This window comes from Panthera leo, chromosome C2 (genome assembly GCF_018350215.1).
Source record: "Panthera leo isolate Ple1 chromosome C2, P.leo_Ple1_pat1.1, whole genome shotgun sequence".
Classification (NCBI taxonomy): domain Eukaryota; kingdom Metazoa; phylum Chordata; class Mammalia; order Carnivora; family Felidae; genus Panthera; species Panthera leo.
The window spans coordinates 120,056,495-120,079,206 of record NC_056687.1 but is presented as its reverse complement, the minus strand read 5'-3'; the positions used below and the strand labels follow the sequence as shown (position 1 = coordinate 120,079,206).

Here is a 22,712-nt window from a genome sequence, read left to right as displayed (position 1 = left end):
AGAAAAAAAAAACAAAATCAAAACTAATAACTCACCAACTTTTCTCATAGATTTAGCCAAAATAGAGGACAGTAATGAGAATACCCATTATATGGAATAAGAAATCATGGAAGCCCTAAGTCAGGACCTGGACAAAAGACAGTCTGTGTTTCCATCCAGGTACCATTAACATTCCCCTACATTGGTTCTTACCAACAAGTTGTGGGAACACAAGGGCCCAGTAACCTAGTGGTTTTTTATTTATTTGTTTTTTATCTATTTTTTAGTAAATTTTAATTTCATTTCACTTAGGTGCTATATCAAGGGCTATCTATAAGATCTTTCTACACCAGCACCTATGAGGACAAGGTTGACCAAAGTCAAGCTGAATACCCAATGAATTACCCACCTGGATAAGAGTGGTAGCTGCCCTGCTGCCTGGTGCAAACTTAGCTCCTCCCTACATCCAGCTTCTCAGGGGCAAACAGTTACAATGTCCCGTGTACCATATGCAGAGACAGTCTTTACAAAGCTGATTACTATATTTCCAATATTTCAAAATCCACTTTCTGAAACCACTTACGGAGTCACCTGTTTCCATTTTGCAAAGTTAAGGTTATAAATAATTTTAATTTATGGCTTTTCCAGAGAGGTCTCTCCTTCCCCACTCCTCCATTAAACTCTGGAGATGCCAGGGTCTCTCCTTCCTATGCTAAGGACCACCTGCCATTTGAAAGGGTCCTCAGAACCTAGCATATTGCCTGGCGCATAGTAGGCACTAAATAAAATTGAATGAAAGATATCTTCCTTATATCCTCTGCCTGCAAACTAGTGAAGCTTTTGATGAGCCACCAAAGAGGCTATCATATACAACTGCCAACTGTATGCCAGACACACTTGCAAACAATAATGTCACACATATATTTACGCTACCAAAACTCAGTGGATGGACCACCAGAGCCAGGACCCTTGGATTCCTTAGGTGGACACAGCCCGCTCTTTGTTGATTATGAATGCTGGCTCCAAGTCCGTCAGTAACCTTGGATATGCTTTTTCTCTCCTTTGGGCTCTGTTGCCTCATTTATAAAATGGGGATCATAGAGCTAACATTCCTTGCTCCTCTGAGAATTTTTTGTGAAGTAAACTCAAGTCATTCACAAGGCCACAGTACTACCCCAATAAATAATTCATGGATGCTTCTGCTAGTCAGAATAAGTAAAACTGCAATGCAGTGATCATCATTTAAAATGGAAATTGCTGCTCACAATATTCATACCTACGATTTAAAATAAGTACGACTGTGTGGGATATAATGAATCCTGTCAGGTTTTAGGAGGGGAAGGGCTTTTTTTCTCCCTCCTTTTTTTTGTTAAGACTATAATGCAATTACATTTAAATCCATTAAATACTTGGTTCCAAGTGTCATTTTGGATGATCCTGAGGTTTGCCTTGACTTTCCTGGAATGCAGCCCCAGCCTGTCACACTTCAGTAGAGGAGGGGGTCTGGTATCTGCCACTTCTCTTGCCAGACTCTTTAATGGGAAACTCAAGAGCTGCAGCTTCCACACGTCTGCCGTGGGCCTTTCATTTTGTTGGTAATACCTCAGTGCACTCTTCATTCCAAACCAGTGATGGGAAGGAAGTCTCCATCCATGTTGTTTTCTGTCATTCTGTTACTGTGTCAACTTGCCAATCCATTGTTATCTTTGCACTTTCTTACATTTATGTAAAAGGTTGGCAACCACATAATAACTCCTTATTTTCAGCTGATGTCGATATACAGGAAGTGCTAAAAATGATTTTGGCTGCCCTTTTTACTTTGGAAAAGGTCATTCTTATCCTGTGTCATTCACAATTGTAAAACTAATATATACACATGCTTAAGCACTAAAATACACATATCTCTTAAGGAGAGACATGATAAATGATAGAATGGAAAGAGACTGTAGGAAACAGACAGTTGAACAGGATCATTAGTCACCTATGAATAAGGCAACCTAAGATTCCCACTCCGGCTGTAACACTGTGGATCTGAGCAAATCATTTTACCCGATGCCTTAAAGATATGAATAAGGGGGTATTACTTTCTGTTTCTAACCTCCTTGTTATAAGAGATCGTTAGTGAGGATGATAGATGGCTCTAAAATTTTGAGCTCTGTAATCTAATACTAAAATCCACACACAATAGGTGAGATAAGATGTGTTCAAAGTTACCCAGACAGAGAGTGGGTTCTAAGCTTGATCCAGGCTTGCGTGTAGCAGATGAGGTGTACTAATTAAGCCTAAGGAAGGATGAACCAACGATAGGAAGGAGGTCAGTGAGGAAACAAAGATCCATGTCTGCTGTGGTGGCTGTCCCTGCTTGGGGAGAGGGACACTGAGTCTTGGGGGTGTAGATGTTGTTTGGATACCAAATGGAAGTCTGGGTGAAAACCCAAAATTATCTATTCTGCCTTGCCCTGGTTTCAAACTCAGCAACCTACAAATAACTATTTGGGGGCGCCTGGGTGGCTCAGTTGGTTAAGTGTCTGACTTTGGCCCAGGTCATGATCTTGTGGTCCATGGGTTTGAGCCCCATGTCGGGCTCTGTGCTGACAGCTTGGAGCCTGGAGCCTGCTTTGGATTCTGTGTCTCCCTTTCTCTCTACTCGTCCCCCACTCACACTCTGTCTCTCTGTCTCTCTCTCAAAAATAAATATTAAAAAAATAATAATTATTTGGATTTTCCTGCTACATCAATGTCTGTCTAGAATGAAGATGCCCTGAATAGAAAATACTGCTTGCTTGCTTGCTTTATTCATTCATTCATTTATTCATTCATTCCATAAATATTTACTGAGTGTCCACTATGTGGTAGGCACTGTTTTATGCCCTGAGAACACACTAGTGAGTAAGAACAGACCCAAATACCTGTTTCAAGAAAGCACATAACCTGGTTGGAGGAGACTATTGAAACAAATGAATAAAATACATACTGTGTCAGATGGTGATAAGTGTTACGGTGAAAAATGAAACAAATAAGGGATGACGGAGTGCTCCTGTTGGGATTGCTAATTTAAATATGGAGCCAGAAAGTCTCACTGACAATTTGAATGAAAGAGTGAAGGAGGGAAGCATATGAATGTCTGAGGGAAGACTCAGTGCAAAGGCCTGGGAGCAGGAATGTGCTCGATGCATCTCAGGAAGGCCAGAGTGGCTGGAGCATAGTGAGCCAGGGAGCAAGAGTAAGAGGTGGGTCCAGAGGGCCACTAGAAACCAGATTGTGACTTGAACCTTTCCACAGCTGGGAAAGGACATTTCTCCCCATGAGGATACAGATCATGACTTAGCAATTTGGTGTCTGGCTCTTGTACCTCCTTTGAACTTGGCTAAGGTGCATCCATTTCTATGAACCTAAACCATTCTTGGAGTTTTTGGCATATTTAACGTTCTGCCCCTGAAAAGTTGAAGACCTGACCCAGAAACCGGGGGACTCCTTTATGGTGCTGTTCTTAGGGTGACCAATCAAGGTTCCTAACTTTATCATCGCATGTATCTTCAACAGGTATTTGAGATGTGAGCTCTGTACTACATCATGTATTCATCACTTTAATAGTGACTTAATGAACATATTTAGATGGGGTTTTACATGTAAAGTGAGGGATCTAATGGATACAGAGTTGTCAATGAGAAAGTTCACATAAGTATATTGATGGACCTGATGGTGAGAGATCTGGGCTTGAATCATGGAACCAACACTACCTATGGAAGCTTAACAAAGTTTTTTTAAGTTCTCTGAGACTTTGTTTCTTCCACTTCCAAAAGGGTGGTTGTAAGAATGAAATAAAATGAAATGGGTGGTTAGGAGGATTAAATGAAATAATGTACACACTGGCAAATCATCTGTGGTCAGTAACATCCTTTCCTTTTTCATCTCCCCCTTCTCAAATTCTCCTTTGCACTGCGTGATTCAGAATTGCTGCCCACCTTGAATCACAAAGAAATCTTAATTACCCATCAATTTTGGCACCATAGGCTTCCCATAACGCTCTTGAACAAAGGAGCCCAGGTTGTTTCAGTGAAGGCCAACACAATCAGCAATCCATTTGGTTTGCACCATACTCTCTAGACCCTTCCAACCTCCTACAGAGCTGTGGAGGTGGAATGGTATTATAAATGTAAGGCACCCAACACAATGTTTGGCCATTATTTGTCCTCACTCAATGTTAATTTTTATTATTTTTATTCCCCTGTAGTTTTTTTTTGGAAAATGTTATGGAAATGTATATGTGTATGAATTATGCTATGAAAAAGTAAAAATAGAAAACAAAACTATGAGCAACTGGGGCTTGTTTTACTGATACCAATAGTACATTAAGAGGGTCTTTCTAGGGTCTGAATTATGGGTATAAATTGAATGTGAATTGAGTACTGTGATGCTTGGTTTTATTTACTACCCCAAAATTGGTTTTTCTACTACCCAATTATTCAGTGGATATGGGTCACTATCTCAGTCACCGATCAGTTGACTTTAAGGAGATAATCCTCAGTAATGTGAGTGAGCCTCATGTAGACAGTTGGATGACCATAAGAGCAAAACTGAGGCTTCCTTAAGGAACAAAGAATTCTGCCTCAAGACCGCACCATTAGCTCCCACCGGAGAGTTTCCAGACTGAGAGCCTGCCCTACAAATTTTAGACTTGCATCCCCCACATTCACAGTAGCCAATTCCTTGACATAAATCTATGTATGTGTGTGTGTGTGTGTGTGTGTGTGTGTGTGTGTGTGTATGTATGTGTATGTATATGTTTGTATATATTTATATGTATGTGTATGTACATATATATCTATGCATGTGTGTGTGTGCGTGCACATGTGTGTATACTCCTATCGGTTCTGTTTCTGTCTCTCTGGAGAGTCCTGATACAGGTGCATATGAAGGCTTATTTATTCTTCTTTTCCTTTTATCAGTAATTCTTTATGATGCCTAATTTGCATGATGCAATTTTACTGAAATGAAACTCGAGCAACTCTAAACTGCATAGTCAGTTTCTTTCAGCCTGTCAACAATTTCTTTTTGGCCTAGGCCAGGCCACTTGACCCTGGGGTGGGGGATCATCCCTACACTGATGGTGGCTGGCACAGCCTACCTATGAGATTTAAAGGGCACATCACCTGTGTTCTAGGTGAAAAGCAGAAAAAACATAAATGCCAGGTGGATGATTTGTTTCGGAAATACAGATGTCTCAAGAGGTCACGAGGTGGAAACTGGTTGGTTTGCTACTCTCTGGGTATGAATTCAGAGCATAACTAGGATATAAAAACTTTGTTGTCTAAGTGAAAATACATTTGTGCAGTGGTGGTAGCACTGCAATTTGTAGAATGAATGCACAGGAGGACATATTACCATGAGAAGAGATGCTACTGACAGGGTAAATCTGCTTTCAGTTTTTGCAAGTCTGTCCGCAATCATATGGAAATAAACCCCTGGTGAAAAGTGAGATAAAAACTGTGACGTCATCTGAATTTAGTGTCACCGCTCTAAGCTAAAATTTTGGGTGAGTCTCTGCTTTCATTTCTGGTCTCCAAGTTATTTTTCCCACTTTACTCCTTTTCTTCATTATAAAGCATTCCTCACAGCACTGTCAGAATTTGAACAAAAACATCTTATATCTCATTTCCGATTTGTCATTTTGTGTTATTATGATTTATAATAAGACATATATATATATAGCCTTTAAGAATTTATATATAAGACATATATATGTCTTATATATACGAAGAATTTCATATATATAAGACAAATTCATATAAGAATTTATAATAAGACATATATATATTTGGCCTTTAAGAATTTCCTAAGTGATTACAGCAACAATGGTATCCTTTGTTATGTTAATGAGGTGGCATTTGGACCCCACATAAGGATGGGGGCTGCTTGCCAGGAGAACCAATCTGTGATCTGAGGGCTGGATATTTCAGTTTCCCTCTCCTTCACCTCTGGGGGGCGGGGAGAGGGGCTAGAGATGGAGTTCAATCACCAATGGCCAGTGATTTGATCAGTCATGCCTATATAATGAAGCCTCCATAAACACCCAAAGGACAGGGTTCAGAGAGCTTCTGGGTTGGTGAACATGTGGGGATTTGGGGAAAGTGGTGCACTTTGAGAGGGCATGAAAGCTAGGTAACCTTTCCCACATACCTTGCCCTCTGCATCTCTTATCCTTTTATAATAAACTGGTGATACTTACTAGCTAGTAAAATGTTTCTCTAAGTTCCATGAGCCACTCCAGCAAATTAGTTGAACCCAAGGAGGAGGTCATGGGAACCTCCAATCTGTAGCCAGTGAGTCAGAGGCATGACTTGAAAATTGGGTCCAGGAACCCAAAAAGACATTTTCTTACTTTATACGTTTCATAATCAAGCAGCCTTTTGTGTATTCTTTAGTCAAATTTTTATAACTTCCTAAAAATTTGGTTATCAGATACTGTAAACAATGGCAGGGGAAAACTGTATTTCCAGATGAGAAATCAACCTGGAACATAAACCCGCATAACTTGCTAAGAACCAGCTTGCCTGAGAGAGACCAGGAAGGCTTTACGTAGTTAATGAGATTCCAGAACCTCCAAGAGGAAGTTAATGGCCAAGACGAGTGCTTTTAAAGTGGTGGAAACCTACACTGTCCATAAAGGCTCAAGATTGATCAAGGCAAGGTATCTGTCCCGAGAGAGAAGGGCTGTGGGAAAACAAAACTGTAGGCTCAAAAAACCTCTACTTTGCACATGTCCATTTTGTAATTCTTGGAATGTTCTACTTTTGCAGAATTGCTTTTTAAAATCTCACCTGTTTTACTTTTGCTTATATCTGCAATCTTCAATTGGCTTCTCTTCATTCTTACATAATTTTTTTTCTTACATAGCCATTCCTCCAATTTGCCTTCCTTCCCTCCCTGCTGTGAATTTCCTGTATTTCTTTTGCCTCCTCTCCCATTTCCATTTTACCTCTTCTGCACCTTACTCTTTGAATTTCTTTTGGCTGTTCTTAATTCTTCCTCCTCTCCCACTGATCTGTTGTGGTTTTAATCATTGCTTAGGTGCTTTAAAATCACCCAGTGACTGACATTTTCTCCCTGAAAGGAGAAGGATTTGTGACTGTGGAAAACTAACTACAAAGACCCAACACATTCAATTTTCAGTGCAGTTCTTTCCTTTCTTCCGTGGTGCTTTTGCTTGGGATTAGAGATGGACCACTTACTGCAATTCACAATGGCAAAGCCCTTCAGGCCTCACTTCTCAGCCCTGTCAGTCACAAGGCAAGGTGTATTGGAGCCACTATGTTTACACTGATTGATAGAATGTTAAAATTGGCCTTCATGAAGAAAAGCTTACTCAAATCTGCCTGGAAAACAAACTTTTCCATTATTTTATAATGTGGTGATCAGACTCATTCTTCCTCTCAGACCACTCGTTCTCTTTGCCCCCTGCCCCACCCCATGTTTTTGCCTCATGAAACAAGAGCACACAAATGGGTTTCTGGGAGAAGGGTGAAGGATTTTTGTTGTTACTCTGGCCAACTGACAAGAAGTAAGATCTTTGCAAAGGGAAGAAAGTAAAATTAGTTCAACAGATCAGTCCTCAGGACTATACGATTTTATCATCTGGCATTTAGGGAAATATTAGGTTGCCACGAATACACTAAATTCGTTTGACTCTGAGAGATTTCACTTCAGCTCTTTGTAACACTTAAGTATAGACTAATTCAGCTTTTCACTTTTAGATAAATTTGGTCGTGAATTCACTTTACCTTTCTGTGTTTCTTGAAGAGCAGGAACATATATCTCAACGACTAAGTGCTTGAAGTTAATGTCTGGCAGGCAGCAGGATCTGGGAGATCATCATTATCAAAGGATACTTGTGGTCAAAGCTGTACCACATTCTGAAGAGCCAAGCACTCTCTGTTTTGGTTGTGTTTTTATCCAAGTTATTTGCTTCCTGGAGAAAGACAATAGAAAAAGGTATAGGATAAATAATCAATATAAAATATTGACATATACGATCAACATTAATATAGAATATATTCACATATTTTCACTATAAAAATACATGTCAAACAAATTTAACCACATTAAAATTTTTTTCTGGGTTGTGAGCATTTTTTAAAAATATTTTTAATTTTATTTTTTGAGAGAGCACAAGCAGGGGAGGGGCAGAGAGAGAGTGAGACACAGAATCAAAAGCAAGCTCCACGATCTGAGCTGTCAACACAGATTCTGATGCAGGGCTTGAACACAGGAACATGAGATCATGACCTGAGCTGAAGTCAGATACTCAACCAACTGAGCCACCCAGGGGCCCCTGGGCTGTAGGCGTTTTTATCTAAATGGTGAAACAGCTGCCAAGCAAATGAGCTCATAGATCTTGCCATGTGGATGACACTCTTGTGGCATAATTCAACATTTACTTTTCCTCGTAATCCCTACTTTATTAAACATCTAAGAAATGCCACTTTTTTGACATCAATAAAAGTGATATTTCTGTCAGATTGCTGTTGTGTGATTTTTCCAGTTTACTTCTGTCAAATTTGGATGGTATTTATTTATGACTTACCAAAAGGTCAAGTCTAAAGGGATGATAACAATCTAATAATTGTTAAGCTAGTTTTCATTCATTTTCTTTTTGATCATTACCAAATGCTATGGTTAATTTTTGATATCTTTCTATTTTGATTTTAAGAGTTTTGAAGTACATATTCCTTATAGAAAGCCTGTAATAATCGAATGTGCTTGTCTATTTTTTTTTTTTTTTTCAAAATGGTCAAAGTGGGAGGGAAGAAGATAAGGAATTAAAAAGGGAAAGCATTTGGCCTTTCAGACAGCCATGGTCAACCCCACCAAGTTCTTCGACATTGCCGTCGACATTAGCATCTCCTTCTAGTTGTTTACAGACAAAGTTCCAAAGACAGTAGAAAACTTTCATGCTCTGGGGAGAAAGGGATTGGGGAGAAAGGATTTGGTTATAAATGTTCCTGCTTCTACAGGATTCTTTCAGGATTTATGTGCCAGGTGACCTGACTTCATAATCCATAATGGCAAATCCATCTATGGGGAGAAATTTGATGATGAGAATTTCATCCTGAAGCACATGGGTCCTGGCATTTTGTCCATGTCAAATGCTGGACCCAACACAAACAGTTCCCAGTTTTTCATCTGCACTGCCAAGACTGAGTGGTTGGATGTTCGGCATGTGGTCTTTGGCAAAGTGAAAGAAGGCATGAATATTGTGGAAGTATGGATTGCTTTGGGTTCAGGAACGGCAAGACCAGCAAGATCACCATTGCTGACTATGGACAAATAAATTTGACTTGTGTTTTATCTTAACTACCAGACTATTCCTTCTGAGGCTCAGGAGGGCCCCCCTTTACCCCCATTTGCTCAAAATATCCTATAATCTTTGTGCTCTCACTGAAGTTCATGAGTTCCATACTTTCCTTACTCTCCTCCAAGTCTAGCTCAAATGCAGAGGTAAGTTTATGATTATGAAATAAAAACTAAACAACAAAAAAGAAAAAAAGAAGAGAAAGCATTTGATGGGTGTTTATGTGAGACTAGAGGATGAAGTGTGAGAAAAAGGAAAGAAGGTAAAAAATGTGAACCTTAGAGACAGATGATAATGAATATTGCAGTGTGGTAGGAAGGAGATTCAGTGGCATTTTTACTGCTTTTGTGTATCCGATTTTGCATATTAAGAAAAGAGATTTATTTCTAGGCTTCAATCTGTTGTAACTTTCTCCATCAATAAAAGCATTTATATATCTTGACATGGACTTTATTGCTTTGTTCCATTGCTTTGTTCGGACCCACAGTTTTAATCCCCAAATTGTAACATTTGTTCACAGTCCAGTAACGATGTGAATATTCTCAAGAAATGATGATGTGTGGAAGACAATTGCAACCCACGGGCTGTTCCAAAGTCAGCCCATAGATGAACCCAAGTAGATTTGCTTTCATTTATTTTATTTACTTTTTTCCCCATTCCCAGACAGTTCCACTGATAGTGAATGATAAAGAGCTGTGTTCTGCTCTCTGAAACATGTGTAGCAGCAGATGCTATAGTTCCACCCCCACAAATAAAATGGGAATACAAGAAAGCAAAATGTGGTCCATTTCTAGTTCATATCTTTTGTCTAAAATGGTTGAAGCAGAGACTCACAATAAAATTAAAACCCAATCTGGCAGCAAACCTTGTATAAATTCTTGAATGGTGTTCCCTAGAAAGCCACTGTCCTACATGGTGCTGATAGAAATTTTGTGTTAATTGTTTAGGACAAGACAGGTCTGATAGTGTTGGAAAGGTCTCTTATATACGGACTTCTCAGAGGCTTTCATTTATAAATGAGCATTGTAAAATCTTCAAGAGGGAAGTGTTTCTCAAACTTGGAACCGTAGAACCCATTCATCATTCCCAAGCCCCACGGTGAAACATCTATGACCTTTTCAGGGACATTAGGTTTAAAAAATCTGTTTTCTTATAAACCTGAGTTCCATGCCTTGTTATCTAGAGTTAGACTTTATTCATCATATCCCCCTCAAAAGGAAACCAATGTCAATTTAATTTCTGTCCTTCCCCTGAGTCTTTCTATAGCCGTTTCTATCTCAACAAAGGTGTCAGATTTGCAAAATCACAGCTGCACATAGTGTTTTCTTTATTATTTTGTAACATCTGCAAACTGTTTCTGAGTCACCATTTCTCCAACAGGCACAGCTTTTGGAGTTCAGCTGGCAGAGTAAAACTACTCACCCTAAAGCAAATTAGTTAGAAAAATTGGGGGCCAACAGTAGAGAGTTGTCTATCTATCTCTCCATTTTCCTTTTCTTTAAGAACAATAAAGGACTTACAAAATCTTATCCATCAGCAGGCACAGGTAATTTTTGTTAGCTCTAACATCTACTGATGACAAGATAGTCATTGAAGAAAACTGATAGAAATTAGTGTAAGCAAATCACAGTTTGGGTTTGACTGTTCGTTTTTAAGTATAGGTGGTCTGTGTGGTGGTGAGCTCTCCCAGCCTCTAGCACCCTCTCTGCAGCAGTCCCACTGAATGACGTTTGCAACAACGACACTGAATGCTCATTAATTCCTTGGCAGCATGCTAGTCCCATTATTCAGTCATTAACTTTTTTTTTAGTCATTAGTTTTCAGCTTTCAAAACACTCAATCTATCAGGGTAGTTGTGTTTACACCTATTGTATAGGTGAGGACCTAGAGAAGCCCAGAGAAGGGAAGAGATGAGCCCAAAGTCACACAGCAAGCGCAAGCAACAGATCTGGAATTTGATTGTAGGACTGCTGGACTCCAAAGGTGATGTTCTTTTTGCCAGTATCTCACTTAGTCTTTAAGCTTTTAGAAAGTACAAACATTAAATAAGTTATTGGGCTGCAGCTTCCTAGCCTGAAAAACTAATTGAAGAAATTGGATTGGCTGGTCTCCAAGGTCCTAATCATATGGAAAATATTATATTTATATATAAATGACAACAACAACAATCACAGCTGATACTTCTTGAAAACTTACCATATGCCAGACAGTATTCTAAGTGCTCTTCATAGATTAACTCTTTTAATTATTATAGCAGCTGAAGTATGTTCTACTATCATTCCTATTCTACTGATGAGGAAACTGAGGCAACTGAGGCACAGAGAGGCTTCCAAACACATTTGGGACCTCTCAACAGCCAAGATTCCTCTCATCCAGGTGAGGCCCCAAGTTATAAGTGGGGAGTAAACTAGGGCAAAAGAATATTTGAATGGGGGGGCACCTGGGTGGCTCAGTCAGTTAAGCATCTGACTTTGGCTCAGGTCATGATTTCACAATTTGTAGGTTCGAGTCCTGCATCAGGTTCCGTGCTGACAGCTCAGAGCCTAGAGCCTGCTTCAGATTCTGTGTCTCCCTCTCTCTCTGCCCCTTCCGGCTTGCACTCTGTCCCTCTGTCTCTCAAAAATAAATAAACATTAAAAAAAAAAAAGAATATTTGAATAGGGCGATGAGGTCAGGATTCTGGGGTGATCATGTAAGTTAAGACAGAGCTGCTACCTACATCCCCAAACATAATGAAAATGCATGGCTCCCATCAGCTGGGTAAAGTGCTGAAGGCTTTGAAAGTGTCCCTATAGAAATTTAACATCATTGTTAGGAATTTCCCTAGACTCCTAGATACTGGTTTCAAGGGTTTTTCAAGGTCTTAGAAAAACCTTTTCTGGCTTTCTTTCCTCCTTCCCTATCCTTTTTATTTTATTTCCTGAGGGGAATATACTAGAACTCACAAGCACTAGTGAAATATCTTATACTCTATTTCTGGCAAGACTTTCAGAGATTTTTTTTTGACAGTTGATAAGAGCAGCACATATTAGGTAGCACTTTGGAAAATGTTAACAAATGTAAATTTTTTTCAACTTTATTTTACTTGAGAGATTGGAGATGTTATTTATTTTACTAGTTTATAAAGAAATTGACTGGGTTCTAATTAGAATAAAACATAGACCATATTTTCCCAGGTGAGGGAAATGCCACTGATGACCCAGCATTGACTTTTCTGCTGATCACAGATAAAATTTTCAGTGGGTATCTTAAATATCTGTTGGCCCAGTTCTGGATCCATTCATTTATTTTTCTGAAGTTATTGATGACTTAATAACTCGGTTATGAAAGGCCATCAATAAATGAGTAGAAATAAATGAGTTAGTCTACTCTGTGCTCTGCTTGTTCACTGGGGGTTGAAGATAAATGTGCCCAGGGAAGGCCAGCCTTTGCAGTCACCCTGGAACAGGAAAGGTATCTGATGAGGCAGCACTGAGGGCAAGCCTCTGGGAGGGTCCAGATGGGCAGAGGACAGCAGGTAGCATTAATTTACCTAGATTACTCTGAAGCAGAGATCAACTCACACCCAAGGACAATGGATGTGACCAGTCATTAGAAGTAGAATCTGGAATTTGATGGTATTTTCTTTATCACTAGCAGTATTTCTTTTCTTCTGAGTTCCTTGTCTTACAGGGGAAGTGGTGTGCATGTTGGAACACACAGAGGATACAGAAACTGAAAACCAAGATTTGAGTTCTGACTCTCTACCGTTTACCATTTAATAACAATACACTTATCAACTCTGAGCCTCATGTTTCATGGTTGTAAATGGAAACCAGAGATTCAAGAGCATTGAATCCTAACTTTTATTTGCCCTTGATACTTCTAAGAAGCAGAGTGCTTGATATATGTGCAATTTCTGGTTCCTTTATTATCTTCTATTTCTGGGAAAAGGGACATTAGATATCTTTCTTTTTCCTCCTTAGACAAAGGAATAAACCAGAGGTTGGGAAGTGACTGAGCATAGAAGGGAGTGAGTCCTTACCTTTTAAGTGATGCTCTCACCCTTAGCACCACCCCAGAGAGGAAGCAATAGGAAAATTGTGAAGGTGTTCTTTGTTTTTTGCTTATTTAGACCTCTGGGAGAAAACAAAAGGCTCAGGCCAGAAATCTGTGAAATCCAGACAGTGAAGCAAGAAGGGTCTGTTTGTTATATTAACCTTAATGAAAAAGAACTAAGCAAATGCAAATACATTCCTCTATCAATATTCAAATGTGGGGCCTTTGTTAAGTGAACTGGATGAACTCTGCTCTGGGATAATCATGTGGGATTGCTCCTCATTTCAGGGGGATTCCATGGATTAGGAGACAGAGATTTTCCTTTCTATTTTTTGAGATTTCATATCCAATATTAATGTCAGTGGAAGTTGCACAGAATTATAATAAAGACAAATAATTATCATAACAAGCCCGTAGAGCTCCTTATGGGTTCCAGAGCATTTTTACAAGTTGTACCTTTGAATAAAATTTGATAGCAGTACTTTTGATCTGCCATTTCCCCACAATTTGAAATGTATTTATGTAATAATTTCAAGTTTATTGCCTTGATTTTCTAATTTCCAAGGAGAGGGCCAGATTCTGTGCCCCTAAGGAGAAAAAATTCTGGATTTTGAGGAAGGAGCATAATACAATTGAAGGTCAACAGGAAATTTTTCCAAATTTACATTTTGAAATGTATATCATTAATTCTTAGCTTCCACATAGAAACTACTTTATACAAATCTTCTCACCATCCCCATGCCGTGATGAATTCATAAATATTCTCTAGAAGGTATAGTCAGAAAACACATGCTTAGGGAAGAAAAAATGAAGGAAAGAGCTAGTCAAGGATGGATAAAACTGTTATGGTGACATGTAGACAAAGATAAACTACCAGATGGGCTACACTCATGGTTTAGCTACAAAGAAAGGGCTTGTTCAAATAGCTTTTCTGTATAGGAGATCCAAGTTAATCCGGGGGAAAATAAATTATTTGGTTCAGATAAATATAATATAATATTGCAGTGGTTTAAAAATGTATACCCATAGATTCTTTGGCACTTTTTCCTTTAAAAGATGGAGATTGATTTCCCTTCCTACTGAATGTGGATTGTACTTAGTGACTCATTTTTAATCATTAGAATGGAGCAGAAGTGATGGTGTGCCATATCTAAGACTAGGTCATAAAAAGACATTGTGGCTTCCTCCTTGCTATCTGGTGTTAGACCATGTGAAGAAAGTCAGGGGCCATATTGTGAGGACACTCAAGTAGCTCTATGGAGGGAGAGATACATGTGGTAAGGAAATGAGTCTTCTTGACGATAGTCAGCAGTAAACTGGTGGCCTTCTGCCATCATGGAAGTAGATCCCCCAGCCCCAGTCAAGCCTGCAGATGACTGTAGTTCTAGCTGACATTCTGAATGCAACTTCATGAGAGACCTCAAGTTAGAAACATTCAGCTAAGTTGCTTTCAAATTCCTGACCCATAGAAACTGTGAGATAATACATATTTGCTGTTTTAAGCCACTAATTTTTGGGATAATTTGTTATGCATCAATAGAAAGCTAATACAACTATATACTAGAATCATCAGTTCCCAGTGTAAAAGGCATTGGAGTGGGAATTGGGAAGAGATAATAAGATGATACGTCACAACTCTGTAGTTTACAAAGTGTATTCACAAAGGTAACATATTTGGGGTATAGAAGATATATTTCCCCCTTAAGAGTATATCAAAACTTATCCTAGATCTAGTATACCATGTTAGGGATTTAGGACTGAATATAAGGCATAAAATGATGGACGAATTTACAGGCAGGAGGAGATTCACATCATTTCACTATACTTCGTACTATTCTTAACTAATGCCTGATTTATATCGCAATTTAGTTGGTGTGCTCTTTTATATGCATGTACACACACACACACACACACACACACACACACACACACTTACATCCATGTACACACATCATAATGGAAAATGCACCTTGGAGTATCTTACTCATTATGTCCCCCAGTGATGGTGTCCCAAACCACAAACACCAAAGCAAAGAGTCTCATATTGAGACTTGTGATTGGAATATATAGTATTATATATTTGAAAATAAAACAAAACAATGTATTCCCTTATAAACCTACTTCTAAAATATGTAATGGTTGACAATCATAGAATAACTGGTTTCATAAGAATATGTTAGAATTTAGGTATTAGATGACAGGCAGCAAAAGCCTGTGATTCTCAAGAGAAGGACAACGAATGAGGTGAGCCTATATTCTCCTGGACCCTGCCTGGAGGCCCTATTCCCATTGCAGTGCAAGAAGGTAGAGTCCATGCTGAGAACAGTCCAAGCAGAGAGCTGCCATCTCACTGAATCAAGGAACTAAGGACTAGAGTTTGGGTGTTGCTGAAGTGTCTGGAATTTGTTGTTGTGGTGGTGGTCTTGGGAAAGTTCTTTTAATTCTTTGAATTTCAATTTCGTAATTTATAAACTAGGGGTGATAACAGGTGTTTTGATTGGCCACGGTAAAGAAAAGTGGGTATACACATGGCACCTAATATATAAAAAGTGCTCACTAAATGGTAGTTGCCATCTTCTTCCACTTCCTCTTTCTCATTATCATTCCTGCTTTCTAGAATCTGCAATGATTGAATGTATAGGTAAGAGAAATATATGGAATTTAGTCCTATGCAGTAAAAATTAGTTGGAGGAAATACACTTTTGGATGTATAAAACAAAAGTAATTATAACCCAAATAAAGTCAGTATTACCAAGGGAAAACCTAGGATATTTGCTGTGAAAAATCCCTTTTATTTTTCTCAAAATTCTACTAGTTACAATGCAACATAAAAACCCCTCATCTGGGTCAGGTCAATTTTATAGAGCTTAGTATTCTATTTCTGAAATATTTGTGGAGGTATAGTATGGAATTTATATTCTTATGAGGTCAATTCCAACAGTATAGGGGCAAGTTTGGAAAAATGTTAATTGTTAAATCTGGGGTGTGTGTGTGTGTGTGTGTGTGTGTATATATATATATATATATACACACATGGAAATATTTATTCTGTTTTCTATAAGTTTATTAGGACATTTGAAAATATTCACAGGGAAAAATTAATTTTTTCATATATATTTTTCATATATATATGAATATTTATTCTGTTTCCTATATGTTAATTAGGATATTAGATTTGAGAATTCACAGGAAAAAATTAATTTTTATTTCAAGATGAGATGATACCAGCATCTGCTAATTAATCTCTTCTCCTCTTGAACCTACTTATATTTCCAGCCCTTGCAACTCTAGATGACCATGAGAAATAAGCATCAATTGCAGAAGAACATACCCTTTTATTCTTCCTCAAATGAGCTCTTTCAGATTTTAGGGGTATTCCAGGTTACGGTTTTCTGGGAATTGGCAAACAAGACTTCATTCACCTTACTCACACTCTTCATATTTTTATAGATACTTTATTGTATTCCTTCTTAGTGCTAATCTTTCTGCAGGAGAAATAGTAATCCTTTTAATCTCCCTCTGCTAAGTTATTGAAGTTGCCCTTCTCTGGATCTTTCTCAGCTCTGCTCTTTCTTGAGCTGCAGTGACCAGAACTGATCCACACAGGTTACACAGAAGCATAAGTGACAACCAAAACTAGAATTTCAATGAAGAAACTATGGGAACAAAAAAAAAATATTGGAAGTTAGCATTAAGAGAGCACATAGAGAAGCATAGTGTTAAAAAAAATAAAAATTATGTTAGAAAAGATAAAAATTAACCTCATTGTAATAGTTGGCAGAGTACAGATGGGAGAAAAATGAGCTCTTAAAAAGGGTTGATTCCATTACTTCCAAGCTCCAAACCTTTAGGGGTTTTTCCTCCATCACACGTAGAATAAAACCACACTTATCACCTTGGCCAATGATTTGGCTGCTCTCTGTTTCTCCCAGTTCATGTCCATCTCTCCTAACTTGTTCACCAATTCACAGCCACACTGGCCTTCCTGCTACTCATGGAGCACACCATAACCCATTGTGACTCTACAGCTTTCATCCTTGCAGTACCCTTTTTCTGGACTGTTTTTTCTCCAGATCCCACACGGCTCACTTCTGCACATCATTCAGACCTCTGATCAAATGCCACTTCCTTAGAAAGGTCTACCCTGGGGCATCTGGGTGGCTCAATTGGTTAGGTGTCCGACTTCTGCTCAGGTCATGATCTCATGGCTTGTGAGTTCGAGCCCTGTGTTGGCCTCTGTGCTCAGAGCCTGGAGCCTGCTTTGGATTCTCTGTCTCCGTCTTTCTCGGCCCCTCCCTCGCTTGTGCTCTGTCTCTCTGTCTCTCTGTCTCTTTCTCTCTCTCAAAAATAAATAAACATTAAAAAATAAAATAAAATAAAAACAAAGGCCCGCCCTGATGAGGCAATAGCCTCTCCTCCATTGTTCACCATCCTCTTATCTGCTGTACTCACATCATTTACCTTTTTTCTCATCAGCATCGTCCATTAGAACAAAAGCTCTGTGAGTGAAAACTTTGAACTGGTAACTGCTGCATCCTCTTCACATGTAGACTAGTCTCTGACATGGTGGATTGTATGGATGAATGAATGAATGCATGAAAGCATACCATTTCAGAGTGGAAGTTCTGGAACCAGATTGTCTAGATTAACACTCCACCTCTTCTTGCTATGTACCCTTGGACCAGCTATTTAACTTATCTGTATAGAGTTTCCTCATTTGTAATATGGGGATAACAATGGTATCTGCTCATAGGGATAGGGTTATCTTGGAAATTGAATTAATACAGACAAGGTGCTTAGAAGTGTTAACAATAGTCTGCACTCAACAAATGTTAGAATGATTATGAGAAAAATGGCAAAAAGGGAAAAAGAAGCAACAGTGGTGAGCCTTCTTGGGCAGCAGGAATTTCTATTAATATATTAAGGCAAGTGTGATGCTCCAGTGATTCTCAACTTCTGTGCAGTGCTGTGTTTTCTAAAACTCAGCATCAATTATAAGGAAAACCTCTTATGGTGGGAGTAGGGGAGGGGGTGGGAGTCTCAGAGTTCTTTTGTTTTTGCTTTTAAATTTAAGAGACATAAAATTCACAACTGTACTATCTCCCATTTCTCAAAGAAGCACATTTGCATAGAGTACATATTTAAACTTTAATACCTGTATGTAGAACATGCTTTCTAAAGCTTTTGGGTCTGGTACAAGCAGAAGTATAATACCATTCACACTCTAAAGCTGTTGCAAGGCAAAAAGGAAAATCGTGACATTGCTGGTTAGTGACAGTTAGAAGTTCGCATTTCCCAAAGGCTGTTTTACTGTCCACCAACTGAGAAAGAAGAAGTTCCTTAAAAAATATAATAACGTGTGTTTGTTACTGATTTTGAGAGTATACAATCAGTAATTGCCATAACTGTAAAATTTTTAGCTTTTGGTAAAAATAGTCTTCCTCTTTTTCTTCTACTTTTAGAAGTTGACTGGTGCGAAAATCATCTTATTTGTTAACACAAGCCCAACTGAATACATGCAAACCAAGTGGAAACATGCAATCTTCCTAAGAATGAGGGTTTATGCTCTTCAGTCCTCCAGAGCAACAGATGCTGATAATAAGCAAAGAGATGTCAGGCAAAATGAGGGCAAAGAGGTTCTTGACACATGGTTTGGAAAGTACCAAAAAAAACACCAAAAGCAAAAACAAAAAAACTGTCCAGGTCAGGTGGCAGCGGCATGGACACTGTTTTTTTTTTTTGTTTTTTTTTTTAATTTCTAGCTCAATGCCACTGTTTCCTGTACTTGACATGGAAGATAAGAATTATTCCAAGGTTTGGAGAAAATCTCTTTCTGAAATGTAGCTACCTTGGTAGTCAAATATTATTATGAATAGGAACACTTCCAGGACACCTCTTAAAAACAAAATTATTTGAAGGAGCAGAAGTTCAGTAGGAACCGTGTAATTTATAATAAGATTAGTTAGCTAACATTTGTACAGCTCTTTATGTGTCCTGTACAGGAAGCCCCAAGTGAGAAATATCTTTTAAAACGGTGGCCTGCGAAGTTTTGTACTGCTTGAGGAGAGAGTACACTTTTTCCCTCTAATGATAATAATTTAGTATATTAGTGATTATTTTTTCCTCTTTTCCCCCCTTGGCTACCAAAGTTCACTTGTGGCTTGACTAAGCAAGTATATAGGACCTCATGATCTGCTTATTCTTGATTCTCTTTATCCCTCTGGTTTTGACTTTCTGCTGTTAGTAATATTATTTATTGAATTTTAAAATTCTCTTAAAATATTTTACTATTATTTTATTCTATGGGTAAGCTGTCACAAATCCTTCATAAGATGAGAAGGGTTTAACTAAATTAAGTTTTGTAGTTTTCATAAATATAATTTCACTTGATCGTTATACCAATCTGGAGAAGTAGACATTATTATCAACCACACTTTACACATAGGGAAACTGAGACTCAAAGAGGTAAAACAACTGTTGGAGATTCAAATACAATGCAGTTTTCACTGGACCTAGTTGCCCTATCTCATGTCTCTAACAACAACAACAACAACAACAACAACTACTTTCTACTGGTTTAAGTATCTTCAGGTAGGAGTTATTACTGAATTAACAATGGTGTGAATGAGCTAAAATAAAATGTCTAAATTGTAAAAGGAAGGAGTTAGGCTCCTAGGTAATCTTCCTAATAATTATATGTGATTTCAAAATATTAGGCAGCTAGAGAAAGATGAAGAATTTGCTTTGATGCATTTTCTTATTCTATCTCTTTTAAAGAAAAAGATAGAAGAGAAAGATAGAATTTAGATAAAAGTTTTGCTTGAAGGTAGGAGGATGGATTAGTTGACCTATATGAGATGAAAATGCTTTTCAAAAATCAGCCACCATGGCACCTTACTAACTACTCATTACAGCCCATGAGTATAAGGAGATGGGCTTTATTCTCCCTTCTCAGGTCACCAAGCTGGCCCCAATCCCAGTGTGCTGGCACACCTGCTGTGCTCACTCCTGCAGTGAGGTGTGTTTCCTGGGCTATGGAGTCTGAGAAAACAGCACCAGCCTGGCCTTGAAACACATGTACAAAAAAAAATTGAAAGTACAATAAGCCAGGATCATCACCAACTTAATTTTCCAGGCCTTTTTATAGAGCACAGGATCCTTCCTTCTTTATGTCTATGTAAACGAGGAAAGTAGCAACATTTTACCCAGGAGCACTAACCAGCTGTGCCTCATTGATGGCATTATAGAAAAAAAAAAATCACAAAATAAAAGGGATGGATCCTCTTTAAATCCAGGTATGATCATAACACGAGTCATTAAGCAACATCACTTATTTATATTATACTATTGTGTCTATCTGCTTACAATTTCAACAAAAGGTGCAACATTCCTACACAATTGTTTTAAGTACTGAATTAGAAATGGCTAATGCAAAATTGCCAATGGCAGATTCTACTGCGATGTCAGGTTCAAGTTCAGAGTTTGGGGCATACATTTCCTGTACTTGAGGGAACAGCACATTATTTTGAACAAATTTCCCTAAGGATTTTCAGGTCTCTGCAGCGAATGGTTGTGTGGTTAAGTTAGGAATGGATCACCTAGACAGTTTTGCTGTGCTTTTGCAAATTTTCAATATTTCAATATCTCTATACACCTAGACCTGATTAATGAGAAGCTGTGCAGGAGAAACAGGTCCATTTGGGCATGTGTGCCCAACATGCATTGGACATGCACTGAATAAATTTCACTGAGATTACCTAGCTAGCAAGTCCCTAGGCAGAGGATTTGAACTCCAGGCTACCTCATTCCAAGAACCATGCTCTTGCTTCTATACTGTAGAGTTTCCAGCTTCTTGTTGCCACAGAGAGGGTGCAAGTGCATTCTAGTTCTAAGCATTCTAAAGGTTATACAAAGGTTATCGATTCCCAGGTATTTTATAGCCATTGGGTGTGTTTTATCAGTGGAGGCAGTGCCCTTTAGGTTGAGCCCCTTGGCCACATGCTGGACAAGCATGGAAGATTCCATGGAACAGAACATTTTATATTTCTATACTCTATGAATTGGCCTCTTTGACTTGCCTGGTGTGAGGTGGGCTCCTTCAGATCTTCATCCAGATCCACACCAACTCTGTTAAAGAAATGAGAAAACTGGTAAGGGCCTTGCTGCAGATGAGACGCAACAGTTTTGTGTGGCAGATCACTAGAACCAAATATGATACAGATCAAAGGAAAGGTTTGGTAGAAAACCATCCTACCTCTCCCTGAATCAAAAGAACCTCAAATGCATTCGTGTCAAAATGAGAACTTGTACAGCTGGGCCTCAGCACAGCTAGTGAGATTGAGCACCAACTCTTGTTCCTCACTGCTGTCTCTCGATAACAGTAGGAGCCTGAGAATGTCCACAGCCCTGAAAATAGAGATCCTGGAGGAAAGGCCACCTGCTATCCCTGCAGGACTCATGACCAAACTGCTCCCGGAATGTGGGGGCTGGGTTGGAGCAGGCTCCTGGAGACAGAAAAGAACAGGCCTTTGTCCAGATGCTCACCAAAGCTGCCAGTAGAGAGGATTCAGGGTTCTGGGGCCTGAGGCTGAAACAATTTGACCTGGGGGCCTCTTTTTAAAAGAGCCTGTAATACGGTGTGTCTGGGTGGCTCAGTCGGTTGAGCGTCTGACTTCGGCTCAGGTCAAGATCTCATGGTTTGTGGGTTCGAGCCCCATGATGGGTTCTGTGCTGACAGCTTGGAGCCTAGAGCCTACTTTGGATTCTGTGTCTCCCCTTCTCTCTGCCCCTCCCCTGCTCATGCTCTTTCTGTCTCTCAAAATAGATAAACAGTAAAAAAATAAAAAAGAAAAAAAAATTAATACAAAAATATGACCACAAAATTAGGTATGGAAATGACTTTTGGGAAAGAAAAAGTAAATTACAAAACGTTTCATGATTTAAAAATCTGGCAAATGCAACAGATGTTTCGAAATCCATAAAAATAATTAATATTCGAATTAACTGCCTAACACACTTTTAAAATAACTTTTTCCTCTGTAAGTTTTGCCTCCATACTTTGATACTTTCTTTATATGGCAATGATTTTGTACAAGAGAGAATAGGAAGATAAGGTAGTCTTTCCTCTAACAAGATCGATCGAAATTATTGATAATTGGGAGGCACTAAAGCATGCCTGCTTACAGACATGCCAGCTGTGTGCAGTGCTGCTACACATTAATGCCCTGAAAACACAAGATATCTGATAAATTTCATTTTGTGCAATTCCCATAAACAAAGCACAGTGGGCTTGTCAGTGTATATACTGCGTCATCGAATATATTCCTGAATTCTGTTTTGATGG

General features: G+C 38.7%; 1 protein-coding gene across 17 annotated transcripts in view; it reads right to left on the bottom strand.

Moving 5' to 3' along the window:
* Window positions 1–22,712, bottom strand: part of SLC9A9 (solute carrier family 9 member A9) — a 766,376-nt gene that overhangs the window by 170,178 nt on the left and 573,486 nt on the right. For 10 of the 17 annotated variants that reach the window (XM_042954872.1, XM_042954873.1, XM_042954874.1 and 7 more), the window contains 2 exons: window positions 21,448–21,496; window positions 7,869–7,948 (listed from right to left, as the gene is read on the bottom strand). In XM_042954872.1, the coding sequence (XP_042810806.1) occupies window positions 7,869–7,948; window positions 21,448–21,496 (129 nt within the window). Of the gene's footprint in view, window positions 1–7,760; window positions 7,949–21,447; window positions 21,497–22,712 lie in introns of all 17 variants that reach the window. The other 7 variants (XR_006207068.1, XR_006207069.1, XR_006207064.1 and 4 more) reach the window with 1 other exon arrangement.